Raw genomic sequence first — 20,794 nt, 5'->3', positions numbered from 1 at the left:
AAGGGCCAGTAAGATTCACATTGTTTGCTTTTTTTATAATTTTTCTCTGTAAATATTGTTTTTTTATGGGCCAATTGTCCAATTATAACAGTTGTGTTGGAAATATTTTTGGGGTTCTCACCCACATAAATAATCCAACCCACTACTAGTTGTCCACACGCACTGTCTGTCTTCTAGGTAATGTGTATGTTCAACTTAATAGTGCCCTGCCAGATGTGAATTACCTGCCATGGACCCAGGCAAGTGGACTTTTAATATTATGCATTTAACTGGAAGGAAAAATCTGGTTAATGTTGACCCGGATGATTTTCTGCAGTTAGGAGGGAGTTAGCCTGTTTAATTTACATCTACTGTATACAAGTCTTTACATCGTAGCAAATTTACTGATTGGTACACAGAGCTGTAATCTCTTACAAAAGAAGCTCAGACTTTTTCTCTGTTCTCTGATTTTCTTGCAGAACAAAGACAGGTTTCAGGTGAGAGAGCGGTGGAGGAAATCACGTTAATATTAAAAGACTGTCTTCACAACATTGTACCAGGTGAAGAAAATAATGTACTTAGAAATGATATTTTGTTTGTTCAGCTTGACCCAATGCTTTATGTTGACTTCAGAACCTGAGGCAGCAGCAGGCACAGTAATGGGGGAAACAGCAGGATGGTATTGTCAAAGGGGTGGCAGGATGAGAAGTTTGTGTAGAGGGTGGGAAAAAGGTGGGGAGGGTGCTAGAAAAGTGAGAAGCAAAACCTGCAGAGATGAGTCATGATGGGGAGAAGTTGTGATAGTTGGATGGAGAAGAAAAGAAAAAGTGAAGACGTCACCTTTTAGTCACTAGATGTTACTGTACTGTGTTTTCTTATAGGGTCTGCACAGCACCTGTGTAGAACTGATATCTACCACTATATATATGGTCAATGTATACTGGTAATATTGGTCTTTGTTATAAGGTTTTTTTATTCAGTAACTGTATAGTGGTATTATTTAGACACAATGTGGTGGTAATATGTCATGATGTGGCAATATTATTTAGCCCTCGTATAATGGTATTACACGGTAACTGTATGACTGTATTATTTAGATGTATCCTATTATATATAGATTTTATTTTATGACAAGGAAAATTATTTAGATGTTTAAGCCCCACAGAACTGATATTCATAATAAAGCATTATCCTGGTACAGATTACAGCGGAGCCAGTGTATCTAAGCCTATAATGTGATATAAAAGTTGTCTTCATTATATAAATATTTTTGGGGGAGGGACATATGCCTTTTAATATTTTCATACCCTAGCAATCCTGCTGGAACACATAATTAATATTTGATATACTGATCAGTTTTGGTGAAGCATAGTACTTACCCAGTCCTGTAGATGGAACATAAAATATGTTTTTATAGTAACATACTTTTGTTTGCTAATAACCTGCCTAAACCTGTTTGCAACCAGCACCTTAATTTCCATAACATGCAGATTAGAAATGATGCAATAATTTACAACATACCCTATTTGTATGACCACACCTTTATTTTCATGACCACACCCACAAATATTGCGCAAACCGGGCAGCTCCTCTGCTTACTACCTCTTCAAACATTAGAGAACTGTCACTTTTTTTCAGGATGACATCACTGGGTGCAGGTTTGCATTGCATTGATTTTTATGATATGCAGTATTTACAGAGCAACTTTACTAGTGAAGTAAAACTTTATATCCTGTATTAGTGTTTTTCAATTCATCTTTTTCATCCATTAGGTGAATTAGATCCTAAAGTTCAGGTGACTTGTCCCATTCTGTGGGTGACCAAGTGGGTGGATTATTCTAATAAATATGGCTTTGGTTACCAGCTATCAGACAACTGTACAGGAGTCCTGTTGAGTGATGGAACTCACGCAATTTTCTCCCCACATTTGCAGTAAGTAAAGGGAATACAATGGCATTTTTCTTTTAACATAACAATGATGGACTAATTCTTCATCTTCATGTATTACAGAAAAGTCTGTTATTCAACGAGCTCGCAAGAGCACATTACATTCCCTGAATGGAGCCCACCATGCAAGCTTGATATAAAAATGAGGATACTAAGGTTCTTTTCCCAGTACATGAAAGAAAATATTTTGGAGGTAAGTAAATGGTTGAATTTAGATGCCAAAATAATATGTCTTTTTCCTCATTAAAGAGGCTCTGTCACCAGATTTTGCAGCCCCTATCTGCTATTGCAGCAGATCGGTGCTGCAATGTAGATTACAGTAACGTTTTTATTTTTTAAAAACGAGCATTTTTGGCCAAGTTATGACCATTTTCGTATTTATGCAAATGAGGCTTGCAAAAGTACAACTGGGCGTGTTGAAAAGTAAAAGTACAACTGGGCGTGTATTATGTGTGTACATCGGGGCGTGTTTACTACTTTTACTAGCTGGGCGTTGTGCATAGAAGTATCATCCACTTCTCTTCACAACGCCCAGCTTCTGGCAGTGCAGACACAGCCGTGTTCTCCAGAGATCACGCTGTGTCGTCACTCACAGGTCCTGCATCGTGTCAGACGAGCGAGGACACCGACACCAGAGGCTACAGATGATTCTGCAGCAGCATCGACGTTTGCAGGTAAGTCGATGTAGCTACTTACCTGCAAACGCTGATGCTGCTGCAGAATCAACTGTAGCCTCTGGTGCCGATACGATGCAGGACCTGTGAGTGACGTCACAGATCTGCACTGCCAGAAGCTGGGCGTTCTGAAGAGAAGTGGATGATACATCTCATCAGAAAGCCCAGCTAGTAAAAGTAGTAAACACGCCCCGATGTACGCACATAATACACGCCCAGTTGTACTTTTACTGTAAACACGCCCAGTTGTACTTTTGCAAGCCTCATTTGCATAAATACGAAAATGGTCATAACTTGGCCAAAAATGCTCGTTTTTTAAAAATAAAAACGTTACTGTAATCTACATTGCAGCGCCTATCTGCTGCAATAGCAGATAGGGGTTGCAAAATCTGGTGACAGAGCCTCTTTAAGCTAAACTATAGCAGTGTACACTGGACAGAATTAAGCTCCCTGTATTTACTACACAGGCAACACATGAAGTCAATGGCGTACCTACCACAGAGGCATGGAACGCGACTGATATAATGCCCATAGCAGGAGGGAGCCCAGTACTGAATTGCTTCCCCTACTTCCCGTAACAAAGTGGCTACCTACCAACCACAACTAGGAGGAGCTCACTGCCTACAATTTTATATAGCTACCATTGAGTTAAACACAAGCTGTATAAATCTATCTGCAGTTAGCTCCTGTTAGTGGTGGCTGCATGCAGCCATAATTATATCATTCAGAGAGGAGAACAGCTCTCCTATACAGATAGGTTATGAAATTCATAAGCACAGAATTTTTTAAAAACTGAATATACATATATGTATATAACTTTTTCTTGAATTGCATTAAGTTATACAATTTTTCATGATACCATTTCAATAGTCTTGCGCCATCCAGCAGAAAAAAAAATAGTCTTGTGCCATCTATGTTATACATTAGAGCCTAAGGGCTACAGAAGGCTGACGCATGGCAGAGGCATCCGTCACAGCCATCCCGTAAAGAGTATACGTTAAACGTATAATTTTTTATTCTACGTGAGTCTCTTTGGGCGACGGATCGTGTCCGTAGGAGGCATCTGTAGGAGGCATACTTTTTTTTTACATATTTGTTTAACATCTCACGCCTTGCATCTTAGGATATGCGGGTTTAGATATAAGTTAAAGAAGGACACATATGTAAAAGCATTGTACATTTGGCAGAGGAGTGGGGGGTTCGGGCCTTTTGAAATTGTTGTCCTTATTATTCCTGCTAGAACCATCATTTCTATCATTTATGTTATTGCACATTATGGTTACTACTGTCATATTACTTGAAAGGGGCTGGTCAATAAAGTTAGGCCCCTTTTCCATATATACAGCAATTCATTTTACGGAAACGCCAGAGAGAAACTGATACAAGAACTGATCTCATTCTTTTCTATGGGAGCAGTTCTGGCATCAGTTGCATCAGTTTTAATGCCAAAAATACCTTCTCCAGACAAAAAAATGTTGCATGCATCAGATGCGTCTGGCTTAGGCTAAAAACAACTGGGTGGAAACAACTGATGTATGTGAACCCAGCCTAATTATATTAAGCGTGTGGGTACAGTTTACATCTTGGCGAGTTTGACTACAGATCTCTTATACAAACATACATAAGACTGTCACAGATTCACCAATTAAATGGATGGGGATAACAATAAAACCTATTTCCCATAGCTGTCCAAATAAAAAAAAATTGACAACTTAAAGGGATTGTCTGGTTTAGAAAATCCATTTCAAAATATACTGTTAGGGGGGATTCACACGAGCGTGATTTGGCAGCGTGTAGGGCGCGTGGTTTTCGCGCGGCACGCAATGCCCTATAGAAGTCTATGGGGCAGTACACACAGTCCGTGTATTTTGCGCAGCGTTTGTTCGCTGCACAAAATACGCGACAGGTTCAATAACTCTGCGTATTTCACGCATCACGCACCCATTGAAGTCAATGGGTGCGTGAAAACCAGGCAGGTCGCACGGAAGCTCTTCCGTGCGAACTGCGTGTTTGCGCAACAGCTGTCAAAAGGATGAATGGAAACAGAAAAGCACCACGTGCTTTTCTGTTTCCAAGCATCCAAACGGAGTGTCTTTGCGAGGAGCGAACCCCGACAACCGAGGCAAACTTCACCGGGTTCGGCCAAACTCGTTTTGGCCGAACCCGGCAAAAAAATTTCCGGTCCGCGACGTCGGGAGAGATTCACTGTGCATGGTGCTGAAAGAGTTAAACTGTTTCAGCACCATGGACAGTGACTTGAGATCCCAAAATACATGAACCTGTAAAAAAAAACGAAGTTCTAACTTACCGATTACTCCTGTCTCCTTCCTGCAGTCCGACCTCCCGGGATGACACTTCAGTTCAAGTGACAGCTCCAGCCAATCACAGGCCAAGCACAGGCTGCAGCCAATCACAGGCTGCAGCGGTCACTTGGACTGCCGCGTCATCCAGGGAGGTGGGGCCCGATGTCAAGAGAGGCGCGTCACCAAGGACGCGTCACCAAGGACGCGTCACCAAGGCAACGGCCAGGAAGTTCTCGGTAAGTAGGAACTTTATCTTTTTTTTTACAGGTTTTTCGCTGTTGTGTTCGGCATTCACTGTCGAGGGTGCTGAAAGAGTTAGCTCTTTCAGCACCTTGGACAGTGACGGGCGTCGACAAGCCTCATCTCTATGATGGCGGCTGCGCGAAAATCACGCAGCCGCGCATCAGACACGCATGACACACGCAGCTGTCAAATGGTTTTTGCGCTCGCAAAACGCCGCGTTGTTTGCGCGCGCAAAAACGCAACGTTCGTGTGAATCTGCCCTTAGGGTGTTCCACATTCACCATCCTCCTCTATATTTAGCTGCAAAGAGCAGGTATGTCCAAAAATATGTTAATGAATTTGCCAATATTTTACAGGAAGCACTAACAAATTGAGACCTTCAAGGCTCATAAACATAAAATCTTAAGTTACAAAAAACTCCTTACGCCTCATGCACACGACTGTGTGCGCCGTACGAGTCCTGTCAGTGATCCAAGGAAAGATAGGATATGTTCTATCTTTCCTCGGATCGGAGACTTAGACCATTTTTCACGGACCCAATTCACGCGCTAAAGTGAATGGGTCCGTGAAGACTATCGGGTGCCACTCGATGACGTAAAAAATGGCCCGAGTGGCACAACGGTCGTGCGCAGGAAACCTTACACCTCTGTGCAGTATATTTAACCGATTTGACTACAATATTATAAGATGTGTTATTGTTCTACTGTCAGAGTTATACAAAAATCCCTTATTATAAACCGAAAATGTGAAAATAGTTTTCTATACCTTACTTCATTCTCATGTCGTGTTTGAAATAACAGTCCCAATGCCCTGTAGCTCCTCTGTTGTTCTAGGGGCAGAATCATTATCCCCAATAATGTCTACATCCAGTTATGTGTATATATTGGTGGGCATTGATATCAAAGTGGATTTAGATTTTCACGATGTCCCTATGACAACACTGAATGGGGGAGCACAGACAAGAAATTATATCATGGAGACGCTACAGCAGTAGCACTGCAGGCATCATGACAATAACTTTAAGCATACAACAAAGGAGTAAGTAAACCTTATACTAGACCTTTTAAATACTTTAAATATGTCAAATTGTAAAATACTTGTGTGAACCAAGACACCTAATTCTCTCTTTGTTAGTAAACCACGGTTCTGTTTTATCTAGTATGTAGCAGAGGCATAACTTAAAGGCTATGTAAACCTTTGAAAGACAATTTCACTTTCAATGTGATTAGTGCAAGTTTCTAAATAGTTTTTATTAAAAATTCTTTTAACTTTTTGAGATACAGCTGCTTTGTATCCTGTATACAGAGCAGCTGTATTGTGCGCGAAGACCTAAATCGATTAGGTTCGCGGCACTGACAGGTTTAGTGAAAGCGGGTCCTGCGTGTCTCTGACATGCAGGATCCACCTGTTATCCATCACACCTAAGTTATAAACTTAGATGTGATCGATGGCAGCTCCAGACACGCAAGACCTGCTGACACTGAACCCGTCAGTCCCGTGAACCTAATAGATACAAGCAGGGCTAGCCTTAGGGGTGTGCAACCTGTGCGAGTGCACAGGGCGCTGCACCCTCCCAGCACGTAGGGGGCGCCACTGGGCTCTGCCTCTGCCCTGTCCTCTGCTCCTCATTACACACACGAAGGAAACAAGAGCCGAGGAGCAAGAGCAGTGGAGAAAGCTCCGCCCACAGTCCGTCCTGCAAGAAAAATGTGAGCCTGTCAGCAAGGGGAGATGGTAAGTGTCTATGTGTGTCTATGTTTGTGTGTGTATATGTTCCAGTATGTGTGTGTGTGTGTGTGTGTGTGTGTGTGTGTGTGTGTGTGTGTGTGTGTATATGTGTATATATGTACGCCTCTGTGTGTTTATATATGTGTGGTTATAATTATCAGAGTGTGATATATGTGGTGTTACATAGGACTGCAGATAACATCTACTATATTATCTTTACTCAGAATTATCACACTGTTATCTGTGGTGTTACATAGGACTGCAGGTAACACTACTACATTATCTGTACTCAGAGAGTTACCACTGTGTTATCTGTGATGTTACATAGGACTGCGGGTAACATCTACTACATTATCTGTACTCAGGGAGTTATCACTGTGTTTTATCTGTGGTGTTACATAGGACTGAAGGTAACACTACTACATTATCTGTACTCAGAGAGTTATCACTGTGTTATCTGTGGTGTTACATAGGACTGAAGGTAACACTACTACATTATCTGTACTCAGAGATTTATCACTGTGTTATCTGTGGTGTTACGTAGGACTGCAGGTAACATCTACTACATTATCTGTAATCAGAGAGTTATCACTGTGTTATCTGTGGTGTTACATAGGACTGCAGGTAACACTACTACATTATCTGTACTCAGAGAGTTATCACTGTGTTGTTTGTGGTGTTACATAGGACTGCAGGTAACATCTACTACATTATCTGTACTCAGAGAGTTATCACTGTGTGTTATCTTTAGTGTTACATAGGACTGCAGGTAGCATCTACTACATCATCTGTACTCAGAGAGTTATCACTGTGTGTTATCTGTGGAGTTATATCAGACTGCAGGTAACACTACTACATTATCTGTACTCAGCGATTTATCATTGTGTTATCCGTGGTGTGTGTCAGAGGCGTAGCTAGGTTCTCCAGCACCCGGGACAAAGATTCAGTTTGGAGCCCCTCCCCCAAGCTCTTTCCCGACATCTTCTTCCCCCTCGCCATGTTTTTTTTTCTCTACCAATCAATGATGTGTGATTTCTTTTCCCCATTTCTTTTTATGTAACTCGAGCATAAAAACATTTGTACATTTTACAAGCAATATAGTTCTATACACAACACCAGAATAGTGCTCAGTACATAAATACAACACCAGCACAAATACAGATCAATTTAGTGCAACCCCTGCCATATAGGTTTGCACTAATTTGTTTCCAGCTCCCAGCATGGCCCGAAAAATGGTAAGGATATGCTGGGAGATGCTGTTTCACAAAAAAATAAATCATATCATAATCATACCACCCATCATCTCACTGCAGATAATACAGTAACTACAGTGCTGATTAGAGGCAGAATAAACATTTACATTAAGTGACTCACCGGTGACGTCTCAGATTCTAGTTCTTTTTCTCCATCCGATCCAGACCTCTATGATGACTTCTCCCAGTCAAAGCCCATTTCTGCAGTTTGCCGCTCAGATGTCTTCAGCTTCTCACTTTTCCAACATTTCTACATCTATAAACAAAGATAAAGCTCTCATTATACCACACACTATGCACCTCTAATTATAATAGCACCATACACTCTGTCCCCCACACACCGTGCCCCCTGTAGATAGTGCCCCCCATAGAGCCTCCTGTAGATAGTGCCCTCATATAGCCCACCCCTGTATATAGTGTCCCACAAATGGCTCCCCCTCTAGTGCTCCACAGATAGCCCACCCCTGTATATAGCCCCCCTGTAGATATAGCCCACCCCTGTACATAGTGCTCCACATATAGTCCACCCCTGTATATAGTGCTCCACAGATAGCTCACCCCTGTATATAGCTCCCCTGTAGATATAGCCCCACCCCCTGTATATAGTGCTCCACAGATAGCCCACCCCTGTATATAGCCCCCCTGTAGATATAGCCCACCCCTGTATATAGTGCTCCATAGATAGCCCACCCCTGTATATAGCCCCCTGTAGATATAGCCCACCCCTGTATATAGTGCTCCACAAATAGCCCACCCCTATATATAGCCCCCCCTGTAGATATAGCCCCTCCGTAGATAAAGCACTCCATAGATAAAGCCCCATCGTAGATAAAGCCCCCCTGTAGATAAAGCCCCCCATAAATAAAGCCTCCCCCCGTAGATAAAGCCCCCGTGGTAGATAAAGTCCCCCTGTAGATAAAGCCTCACTGTAGATAAAGCCCCCCCCCCCCCCCTGTAGATAAAGCCACACACTTTTTTATTACGATATAATAACAAACTATTCAAACTCACCTTAATACCGCTCCCACGCCGGCCGGCAGCAATGGAGACCTGCTCTCTCCTGCGCAGGTCTGCTGGGGTTGAACAAAGTGTCTATGAAAGGCGCTGATGGCAGGGCAGAGTGACTTTCCCTGTCATTCAGCGCCTTTCAATGATGCAAGCGGCGCAAAATATCACGCCGCTTCACTTGTAGAAAGGCGCTGAATGGCCGGGCACGGAACGTACTCGGCCATTCATTGCTTCTAATTGTAGCTGTGTCCTATAGGCACAGGTACAAATATAGTGCAGGAGGGGGTGGCACTGGGGCCCCCCCTCTAAGTTGCGCCCAGGGCACATGCCCTGCCTGCCCCCCCCCCCCCTAGCTACGCCCTTGCTGTGTGTTATCTGTGGTGTTACATAGGACTGTAGGCAACACTACTACATTATCTGTGCTCAGAGATTTATCACTGTGTTATCTGTGGTGTTACATAGGACTGCATTTAACATCCACTACATTATCTGTACTCAGAGAGTTATCACTGTGTGTTATCTGTAGTGTTACATAGGACTGCAGGTAACATCTACTACATTATCTGTACCCAGAGATTCATCATTGTGTTTTCTGTGGTGTTACATAAGACTGCAGGTAATACTACTACATTATCTGTACTCAGAGATTTATTCCTATGTGTGTTACCTGAGGTGTTACATAGGACTGCAGGTAAAATCTACTACATTATCTGTACTCAGGGAGTTATCACTGTGTTATCTGTGGCGTTACATAGGACTGCAGGCAACATCTACTACATTATCTGTACTCAGGGAGTTATCACTGTGTTATCTGCGGTATTACATAGTACTTGACATCCACTACATTACCTTCATTTTGTATATATGGGTATGTTTGTGCTTGTATATATGTGCCTTTTGTGTATTTGTATGTTTCTGTCCGTTTATGTACGTGCCTGTGTGTGTGTGTGTGTGTGTGTCTGTATGTCTATATATTTTGCTTTATGCATGTATATATTCCAAAGTGTGTGTGTGTGTGTGTGTGTGTGTGTGCGTGCGTGTGTGTGTGTGTGTGTGTGTGTGTGTGTAAATATTTGACTGTTTGTCTAAATATGTGCCTCTATGTATGTACAGTATTTATGTTCCAGTATGTACGTGTCTATATATGTGGTTAATTTTTGGTTTGTGGAGGGCAGCCATAGAGAGTGCTGCACAGGGCGCCATCCAACCTAAGACTAGCCCTGGATACAGGTGCTCTGTATACAGGATACAAAGAAGCTGTATCTCAAAAAGTTGCACCAATCACACTGACTGAAGTTTTTATTAAAATAAATAAATAAATAAAAGAGATTTCAAAGGTGTACATAGCCTTTAAAGCTCCCTAGTGCTCCCTAGTGCTAATGCAAATTCTGTAACAGGGCCCCCAAGCTACCTTATACCATTCATAACCAATATTGTTAAATGGTAGAGGGTTGCTGTCTAGAGTATAACCGTTCTGTAGAAAAATTAGCAAATCAAACCCGTCTGTATTTGGTATCACAAAACGTTATTAGATCATAATAAAGACACAGGGGGGGTTTCATTAATACTAAAGTTTCACACGCCAGTCTCAGTATAAAAATTGCTGGAGTAAGATGCGCCTAATTTTTTAAGAGGCGCACGCCTCTTATTAAATTAGGCACATTTCCGGCCGTCCGTGCCCCTGAAAGGGAATTCGACGGTAGGAAGGAGCTGGTGTGGATTTCCGCTAAAAAAAATTTCCAGTTTCTGGCGTACAATATAGTAAATTTGTTGGGTCGCAACAGACCACGCTCTCTTTCACTTTGCCCTGTCCACTTTTTGTAAAAGTGGTGGAGACAGAGTAAAAATGCAGAAATTATAAAATTGTGACCTTTCTACGCAAGAAATCTGGAGTTGAGTGCTTTATAGATTGCCACTTAGAATATAAATCGAATAGCACAGCACAGGACAGGACATGATGGTTGCACATTTATAATACAGGCACCTTCTTATGGGGCACACATACCTTTGGCCCCGCTCCGGCACAGGTGCGACTACCCCTATAGCTATGCCACTGGTATGTAGGATTAAAGGTTACTTGTTTGAAAAGAATGTTTCCGATCATAAAATCTCTACTATGATATTAGCCACACGGTCACACTGCAGCATGTGATGTTACCAATAATTGAGATATAAAAAGAAGTATAGCTGGAGATGTCTGTCTCTTCTATATATTTAAGTCATTGCTAGCATTTTAGTATAAAACCAATTACATAGTTGGAGCTGTGATCTCATCCAATAATTATCATGACTAATTGGTGGCTATTTATGTCCTAGATATTAGTCATTGCCATAGTATGTACTAAACTGGAAACTTTGCTGCCATTTACAGGGTGGAGATCTTCGAGCAGCACCCAGCCGCTCTGTCAGGACCTTGTGTCTGCTGCACTTTTTAAAGACAGACCAGGCTTTGCTAATGTTGTTCAGTAATGGGACATTACAGGTAATTATATTCAATAAAATTATGTGAGTTCATAACCTGAATGCCCTTAGATAAGTGTTCATAAGCAACAAATATGACACTAGGATCAGCAGAGTTATTGTAACCAGGCACAGAAAAGATAATTTCACTGGGTCTGTAGATGTTAGTGACTGTCATGAGGGCCAACAGAGGATAGTGTGGACCCAGTGTGTTACCAATGGATTTGGCGTAGGGCTAAACTGGGGAGCAGAGTCTAAGTGATAGCTTGGTATTCACCCTTTAACTTCTGTACGGAGATGTGCTATTGGCTGCTAGAATCCCTAGCTAGCTACCCCCAGAATTGTCACCGTTGGCAATGGCGGACATGTACAGGCAGGTTAAAATAGTAGCAGACACATGCAAGGTCCAAACCAAGACGTAGGTCAGGGCAGGCTGCAGATGTTCACTCGCGGTTAGCAGAACCAACGTTTAGGGCAGGTGGCAGACGTCGTCATGGTAAACAGGCAAAAGGTCAGGGTAGGCTAAGAGTCTAATTTCTCAGGCAAAAAGCAGAGGGGGAGGGTGCCTTAAGTATGCATTCTAGTGGCTGACAAAGGAACTAAAGCAGAGCGGCGGTGAGGAAGGCTGTAGAGACCAGGGCATGGGCACGGCGTTGGTGGCGGGAGCTGGAGGCAGCGGCCGAGGATCTGCGCAATTACATATTACCACTGTATAAGGCATAATATAGCAGTATCAGGGTCAGAATTGTACCACATATATACAAAAATGCCAACCGGCAGAGAAACCCTATTTCCCAACTACCACTAAATAATTATTATCTTTATTGAGCTATATAAGCAAACAGACGAACCACATATATGTTTAATAATAAACATGCATGCTGCTGGAGGAGTAGTACTATAGGACAATGCCTATGTAGTATATATACACAGTACTAATGAGAGGCCGGCGGCTGCAGAACGCTGAAGTAAATCGATAGTAGAATCACAGAATACAGCAACAAGGCACGTTGTTTAAAAGATTACAAAGAATTGCACCACAGGCACTTGGCACGTCATTGTAGGAGATGACTTTGCACTAGTATCAATCTTTTGTTTTCCTTAATAATGTCTAATTGGTGTTTATTTATATGTACATACAATATTTTTATATATATATATATATATATATATATATATATATATATATATATATACAGTGAAGGAAATAAGTATTTGATCCCTTGCTGATTTTGTAAGTTTGCCCACTGTCAAAGTCATGAACAGTCTAGAATTTTTAGGCTAGGTTAATTTTACCAGTGAGAGATAGATTATATTTTAAAAAAAACAGAAAATCACATAGTGAAAATTATATAGATTTATTTGCATTGTGCACAGAGAAATAAGTATTTGATCCCCTATCAACCATTAAGAGTTCAGCCTCCTCCAGACCAGTTACACGCTCCAAATCAACTTGGTGCCTGCATTAAAGACAGCTGTCTTAAATGGTCACCTGTATAATAGACTCCTGTCCACAGACTCAATTAATCAGTCTGACTCTAACCTCTACAACATGGGCAAGACCTAAGAGCTTTCTAAGGCTGTCAGGGACAAGATCATAGACTTGCACAAGGCTGGAATGGGCTACAAACCATAAGTAAGACGCTGGGTGAGAAGGAGACAACTGTTGGTGCAATAGTAAGAAAATGGAAGACATACAAAATGACTGTCAATCGACATCGATCTGGGGCTCCATGCAAAATCTCACCTCGTGGGGTATCCTTGATCCTGAGGAAGGTGAGAGCTCAGCTGAAAACTACACGGGGGGAACTTGTTAATGATCTCAAGGTAGTTGGAACCACAGTCACCAAGAAAACCATTGGTAACACATTACGCCGTAATGGATTAAAATCCTGCAGTGCCAGCAAGGTCCCCCTGCTCAAGAAGGCACATGTACAGGCCCGTCTGAAGTTTTCAAATGAACATCTGGATGATTCTGAGAGTGATTGGGAGAAGGTGCTGTGGTCAGATGAGACTAAAATTGAGCTCTTTGGCATTAACTCAACTCGCCGTGTTTGGAGGAAGAGAAATGCTGCCTATGACCCAAAGAACACCGTCCCCACTGTCAAGCATGGAGGTGGAAACATTATGTTTTGGGGGTGTTTCTCTGCTAAGGGCACAGGACTACTTCACCGCATCAATGGGAGAATGGATGGAGTCATGTACCGTCAAATCCTGAGTGACAACCTCCTTCCCTCCACCAGGACATTAAAAATGGCTCGTGGCTGGGTCTTCCAGCACGACAATGACCCGAAACATACAGCCATGGCAACAAAGGAGTGACTCAAAAAGAAGCACATTAAGGTCATGGAGTGGCCTAGCCAGTCTCGAGACCTTAATCCCATCGAAAACTTATGGAGGGAGCTGAAGATCCGAGTTGCCAAGCGACAGCCTCGAAATCTTAATGATTTACAGATGATCTGCAAAGAGGAGTGGGCCAAAACTCCATCTAACATGTGTGCAAACCTCATCATCAACTACAAAAAAACATCTGACTGCTGTGCTTGCCAACAAGGGTTTTGCCACCAAGTATTAAGTCTTGTTTGCCAAAGGGATCAAATACTTTTTTCTCTGTGCACAATGCAAATAAATATATATAATTTTGACTATGTGATTTTCTGTTTGTTTTTTTATATAATCTATCGCTCACTGGTAAAATTAACCTAGCCTAAAAATTCTAGACTGTTTATGTATTCGACAGTTGCCAAACTTACAAAATCAGCAAGGGATCAAATACTTATTTCCTTCACTGTATATATATATATCTATGTATATATATATATATATGTGTATATATATATATATATATATATATATATATATATATATACAGTGAAGGAAATAAGTATTTGATCCCTTGCTGATTTTGTAAGTTTGCCCACTGTCAAAGTCATGAACAGTCTAGAATTTTTAGGCTAGGTTGATTTTACCAGTGAGAGATAGATTATATTTTAAAAAAAAACAGAAAATCACATTGTCAAAATTATATATATTTATTTACATTGTGCACAGAGAAATAAGTATTTGATCCCCTACCAACCATTAAGAGTTCAGCCTCCTCCAGACCAATTACACGCTCCAAATCAACTTGGTGCCTGCATTAAAGACAGCTGTCTTACATGGTCACCTGCATAAAAGACTCCTGTCCACAGACTCAATTAATCAGTCTGACTCTAACCTCTACAACATCGGCAAGACCAAACAGCTTTCTAAGGACGTCAGGGACAAGATCATAGACCTGCACAAGGCTGGAATGGGCTACAAAACCATAAGTAAGACGCTGGGTGAGAAGGAGACAACTGTTGGTGCAATAGTAAGAAAATGGAAGACATACAAAAGGACTGTCAATCGACATCGATCTGGGGCTCCATGCAAAATCTCACCTCGTGGGGTATCCTTGATCCTGAGGAAGGTGAGAGCTCAGCCGAAAACTACATGGGGGGAACTTGTTAATGATCTCAAGGCAGTTGGAACCACAGTCACCAAGAAAACCATTGGTAACACATTACGCCGTAATGGATTAAAATCCTGCAGTGCCAGCAAGGTCCCCCTGCTCAAGAAGGCACTTGTACAGGCCCGTCTGAAGTTTTCAAATGAACATCTGGATGATTCTGAGAGTGATTGGGAGAAGGTGCTGTGGTCAGATGAGACTAAACTTGAGCTCTTTGGCATTAACTCAACTCGCCGTGTTTGGAGGAAGAGAAATGCTGCCTATGACCCAAAGAACACCGTCCCCACTGTCAAGCATGGAGGTGGAAACATTATGTTTTGGGGGTGTTTCTCTGCTAAGGGCACAGGACTACTTCACCGCATCAAAGAGAGAATGGATGGAGCCATGTACCGTCAAATCCTGAGTGACAACCTCCTTCCCTCCACCAGGACATTAAAAATGGCTCGTGGCTGGGTCTTCCAGCACGACAATGACCCGAAACATACAGCCAAGGCAACAAAGGAGTGGCTCAAAAAGAAGCACATTAAGGTCATGGAGTGGCCTAGCCAGTCTCCAGACCTTAATCCCATCGAAAACTTATGGAGGGAGCTGAAGATCCGAGTTGCCAAGCAACAGCCTCGAAATCTTAATGATTTACAGATGATCTGCAAAGAGGAGTGGGCCAAAATTCCATCTAACATGTGTGCAAACCTCATCATCAACTACAAAAAACGTCTGACTGCTGTGCTTGCCAACAAGGGTTTTGCCACCAAGTATTAAGTCTTGTTTGCCAAAGGGATCAAATACTTATTTCTCTGTGCACAATGCAAATAAATATATATAATTTTGACTATGTGATTTTCTGTTGTTTTTTTTAATATAATCTATCTCTCACTGGTAAAATTAACCTAGCCTAAAAATTCTAGACTGTTCATGTCTTTGACAGTGGGCAAACTTACAAAATCAGCAAGGGATCAAATACTTATTTCCTTCACTGTATATATATATATATATATATATATATATATAAGGTGTGTAGAAACCCTGATGATAGCTTATTACAGAAAATATGACTTTGGAAGTCAATTATATTCGACACAAAGCTGTTTAAAATGTTATGGGAAAAAACAACACAGAAGTTTCCGTTTAATATGCACTATATTAATGTAATAATAATATAATAATCTACCTTATTTACTTTGACAGGTGAATTTTTACCATGATCGCACCAAGATAATTCTAAGCAAAGTACAGCAGGGTTATCTACTGAGCTTTGTTGACCGAGAGAGACAGAGCTGCACCTTGCCTCTGTCAATGCTGCAGAATAGTTGTACGCCATTTATAATCCAGCGCCTGGAGTACGCTCTCATGATGCTGCAAAGCCTGTGATGAGATGAAGCAGTACACTATATCGCCGTGTGGAATTTGAAAAAGACTTGTCAGGATCTCAACTGCACGTCAGTTACAATGATGTGATAATTGTTAAACGTGAATATAGAAGACATATTGTAAGTTGTGGGTGGATGCAAGTGGAGGTATACGCGGTACAGGTGTTGTGAACTGGTGAAAACTTTCAGAAAGTGTGTACCGGATTGGTCAGGAAGGCTATGCCAAGTTGTTTATCAGATGGCTGCCAGGATTCAGAGACAAAAAAAATACTGCGCTGTCTGAGTCAGTGAAACTCAATTTCTTGTGGGTTAGAATGTGAAAATAAGTGCAGTCCAATAGAGAGAGGTCTTCAACTGTATATGAGAAAAACGTTCAGTATTACAATAACGGGAAGACCAGTTATCAACAGAAAATGAATGAATGACTGAATGAAAGTACAAAATATGTTGCCAATCATGTTTGCATTGTGGACAGGTGCATTCAGTCATCCATCTCTCATATTCTCAGGTTCACATCCATTTTCTAGCTCTAAGACTGCCCCAGGAAAGTGATTGAAGAATTTTCTTACACAGCATTACTAATGTATGGCTATAAACGGTAAAATGCATTGCTGTACAAGGTTCTAGGTCCATGACAGGTTTCCTCCATCAACTAGTTAGAAGTAAAACCCCCTAGGGTTTCTTTTTTTGGTCCAAAAAGTTTTTTTATTTTTTATTATTACAAATTTGAACAGATTAGAATTCCAGTATATTGATCCCTGTCAAAAACGAAGTGATCGTCATAGAGTTCCACTCTGATGACTCTCTGACAAATCCATCAAATGGTATTGGTCCCCTTTTGCCTACATTCAATAGGAATCCATTAGTAACTAATGTTTCTTCACCGTATAATGATAAAGTACTAAATCTTGTCATGGGTTACTGAACAGTGTCTAAGGTATATTCTTTTAAAATAATGGGTCCATCCTCAAAGTGGCTGTGAGAATTGTGCAAAAGGTGTGAAAAAGGTGCTCTATCTATAACAAGGACATCATATACAGTATATCAATACAAGTTTGTACATTAATTGTTTCTGTACATAGTAGCATGTAACTCCATTTATTGTTTATTAAAAAGAATCTGTACTAAATGGCTGGTGATTGACTTTCTTAATGGATAGCCAATGTCTCTGCTGCCACATGAATGCCATGACTTGAATCTGTAAAACAAATTGTTTATTCTGAATCCGACCTTTGTGAAGCAAGGGTGTCCTTATATATGGATGTTGCCATTTCAGTGAATCAAACCAGCCAGCTCTATTTATTCCAACCTTCTGACTTCCAGTCTGGGCTTTCACCCAAAAGAATTATGTGTTTTCTTTATAGATGCACCGACTTCTGATACAAGGAGGAAGACTATGCGGCGTCAATATAATTCACCAATGTAAAGAAAAGACAACATTTATAACTGTTCATTTAAATACAGCTATAGAAAATAAGTAGGCCGCAGATATCCATGTATCTACTTCATGAACATCTGTTTATGCACTTCACAGATCTAAGCCAAAAGTCATCTATAAAAAGCTCTTCTGAAAATGCCACCACAGATAAAAGCAACCTTTGTTTTCTGAGTCTAACATAGGAAGTAATTAAAAATATGTTTCTGCTTGAAAATGTACGGATGGTTTATCCTGCGGGCCTCCAACAACTGTTCTGCCCACAGACCAAACATGTACTACAATGTAGAGAAGCTAATAGAAAGAACATGGGCGTAAGACCTTCACGGGTCATCATCAAGAATACTTTAAGAATAGACGGCCTGATCTAGATGGAGGTATGCATATGTATCAATGTTTTTAAATATGTTATCTCATTCTATTTTGAGGGCTGACTACAGTTTTTATTACAGTTTCAAATTCAGCGACTTCTTAAGACCAGGAATGGTCTTCAAATTCCCTTTGCCTGCCGGTTGAAACAGAAGTGGGGTCAGAGGCGCAGAAGAAGCAAAGCTTTTCTCAGCATCATCCAAAAGCAGCTGCCAAGGACCACTGGACACTCCAAGAATGTGACGTGTCTTGTCAAAGATTAGTCTTCTACTCACCAAGTGCTACCAGCTCAGAGTAACGTTCCTATCTAAAACATGCTGGAATATACAAGTTCTAGGAATTTAGGTCTGCCTCGTTCAACTCAAAATAACCAGTGTATCACTAGAATGAAATGTGCCTGGGCTCATTTCTTTATATAAACTCAAGTGGAGAGCCAGGCGACGACTGTTCAATGCTATTAACATCCCTTCATCCATAAAGGCTCTTAGAGTGTACAAATACTGTACCTACCACTTGATCTGCATACTACAAAGTCTTAACATCATAAATGGTTATCAAGACACATATAAAGACAATGTATGCCCAATTGGATTATAATTCCACTAGAAGTTGCTCTCCGAGGAGGTTTATCACATCAGTTTTTACGCTATCACTATTAGCAGAGTGCACATTTTCCTTTAAATGAATAGTTGGGTAGAAAAGTCTCAAGCCCATCAAAGTGAACTTATTATATTTTCTCACAAAAAATATAACTCCTGTAAACTCCATGCTTAAAATATTTAACGTTAAAGATCTTGTATTGCAGATCTAAATATCTGGTAAGAGACCACTAACCATAAAATCCAAAACAAAAACAAAAGAACAACAAATGAAACCTGACATAGGCTAGGGACACACACAGCATAAATACTGCAGATTTTCCACAACGGATTTAATTGCGGAAATCTGCAGGCTAATACATTAGTAGCAGAGTGGATGAGATTTGAACAAATCTCATCCACACGCTGCGTAAAAAATCAGCCAAAAAAAAACGTTCATAAATTGACCTGTGGTGCGGTTTTTCAATCCGCAGCATGTCAATTTATGCTGCGGAATCGCTTCTCTTTTCTTGCGGGTTTTGCCCATTGAATCCAGGATGGATTTGCTGTGTACTTTTATGCAGCGAATCCGCCATGTGTGTCCTTACCCTTATTGTCCTTATTTTTCTTGCTCCTTTTATTTTGTTCGAAACTTGAAAAATAAAATAGAAAAGCAGTATATACTATTCTTGGGAGGCAGGCATATTCCCCTGTCTCCTCTCTAATGCAAATGCACATGACCCAGGACATTTATTAGGAGGGAGCTGGTTTCAGCCCCTTGGCGCCAGTCATTTTTTGTTTTTTTCGTTTGTTTTTCACTTCCCACTTTTCAAGAGCCATAACATTTTTATTTTTTTAGTCAATGAAGTGGTGTGAAGGCTTTTTGATCACTTTTTATCACAAAATTTTTTAGAGCCAAGATGGCCAAAAAAAACAGCACTTCCAGCGGTTTAATATTTTTTAGTGTTATATTTTAATAGTTTTGACTTTTACGGACGCAGCAATACCAATTTTTTTTTCTACATTTTTTTAGAACTTTATTACCTTTTTTTTATGTACTAATGCATTGCAGTGTATTGTAATTTTTACAGGTTCCTGTCAAGACCTGCCAGAGGTAGAGCTTAACCGGAGCAGAAAGAAGGCAGACCTGTGGGCCCTCATTAGCTGCCATGACACACATAGGGACCCCGCTATCGCGATGTGGAGCGATAGGCTATTGGAGTTGGCCGCCCCCCCTCTTTCTAACGGCTCAGATGCCATGGCCGCTATTGACCACGGCATTTAAGTAGTAATACTGCCAGGATCAGAGTTCCCTCTGTTCCTGGCCGTTAGTGCGAGGTGTCAGCTGTAAAACAAAGCTGACGTCCTGGTGAAACAAGGGGTTAAGCTCCATACTTTTTGTCAATAGAGAGAGCGTGGCGATTTTGTTGATAGGTATTAGTAACACAAGTACTCACACAGTGGCACCAGCAGTGGTATCAACAGTACTAGCAGTAGTACTCACATAGTGGCACCAGCAGTAGTAGAAAGAGTACTAGCAGTAGTACACACATTGTAGAACCAGCAGTAGTAGTAACAGTGCTAGCAGTAGTACAAACATAGTGGCCCCAGCAGTAGCAGCAACAGTACTAGCAATAGTACACACATAGAAACACCAGCAGTAGTAGTAACTGTACTAGCAGTAGTACACACAAAGTGACACCAGCAGTAGTAGTAACCGTACTAGCAGTAGTACACACAAAGTGACACCAGCAGTAGTAGTAACTGTACTAGCAGTAGTACACACATTGTAACACCAGCAGTAGTAACCTTAACAGCAGTAGCACAAACATAGTGACACCAGCAGTAGTAGTAACAGTACTAGCAGTAGTACACACATGGTGAGACCAGCAGTAGCAGAAACAGTACTAGCAGTAGTACACACATAGTAACACCAGCAGTAGTAGTAACCGTACTAGCA

General features: G+C 41.2%; 1 protein-coding gene across 1 annotated transcript in view; it reads left to right on the top strand.

Moving 5' to 3' along the window:
* Positions 1-17,581, top strand: part of LOC142744836 (serine/threonine-protein kinase PLK2-like) — a 42,033-nt gene extending 24,452 nt beyond the window's left edge. Inside the window, exons 11-15 of the mRNA XM_075854837.1 lie at positions 459-539; positions 1,752-1,911; positions 1,990-2,119; positions 11,507-11,617; positions 16,271-17,581. Coding sequence (XP_075710952.1) covers positions 459-539; positions 1,752-1,911; positions 1,990-2,119; positions 11,507-11,617; positions 16,271-16,453 — 665 coding nt within the window. The 3' untranslated portion in view covers positions 16,454-17,581. The remainder of the gene's footprint in view (positions 1-458; positions 540-1,751; positions 1,912-1,989; positions 2,120-11,506; positions 11,618-16,270) is intronic.
* Positions 17,582-20,794: the final 3,213 nt, after the last annotated feature.

This window comes from Rhinoderma darwinii, chromosome 1 (assembly GCF_050947455.1).
Source record: "Rhinoderma darwinii isolate aRhiDar2 chromosome 1, aRhiDar2.hap1, whole genome shotgun sequence".
Lineage (NCBI taxonomy): Eukaryota > Metazoa > Chordata > Amphibia > Anura > Rhinodermatidae > Rhinoderma > Rhinoderma darwinii.
This window is presented reverse-complemented; position numbering and strand designations above follow the sequence as displayed.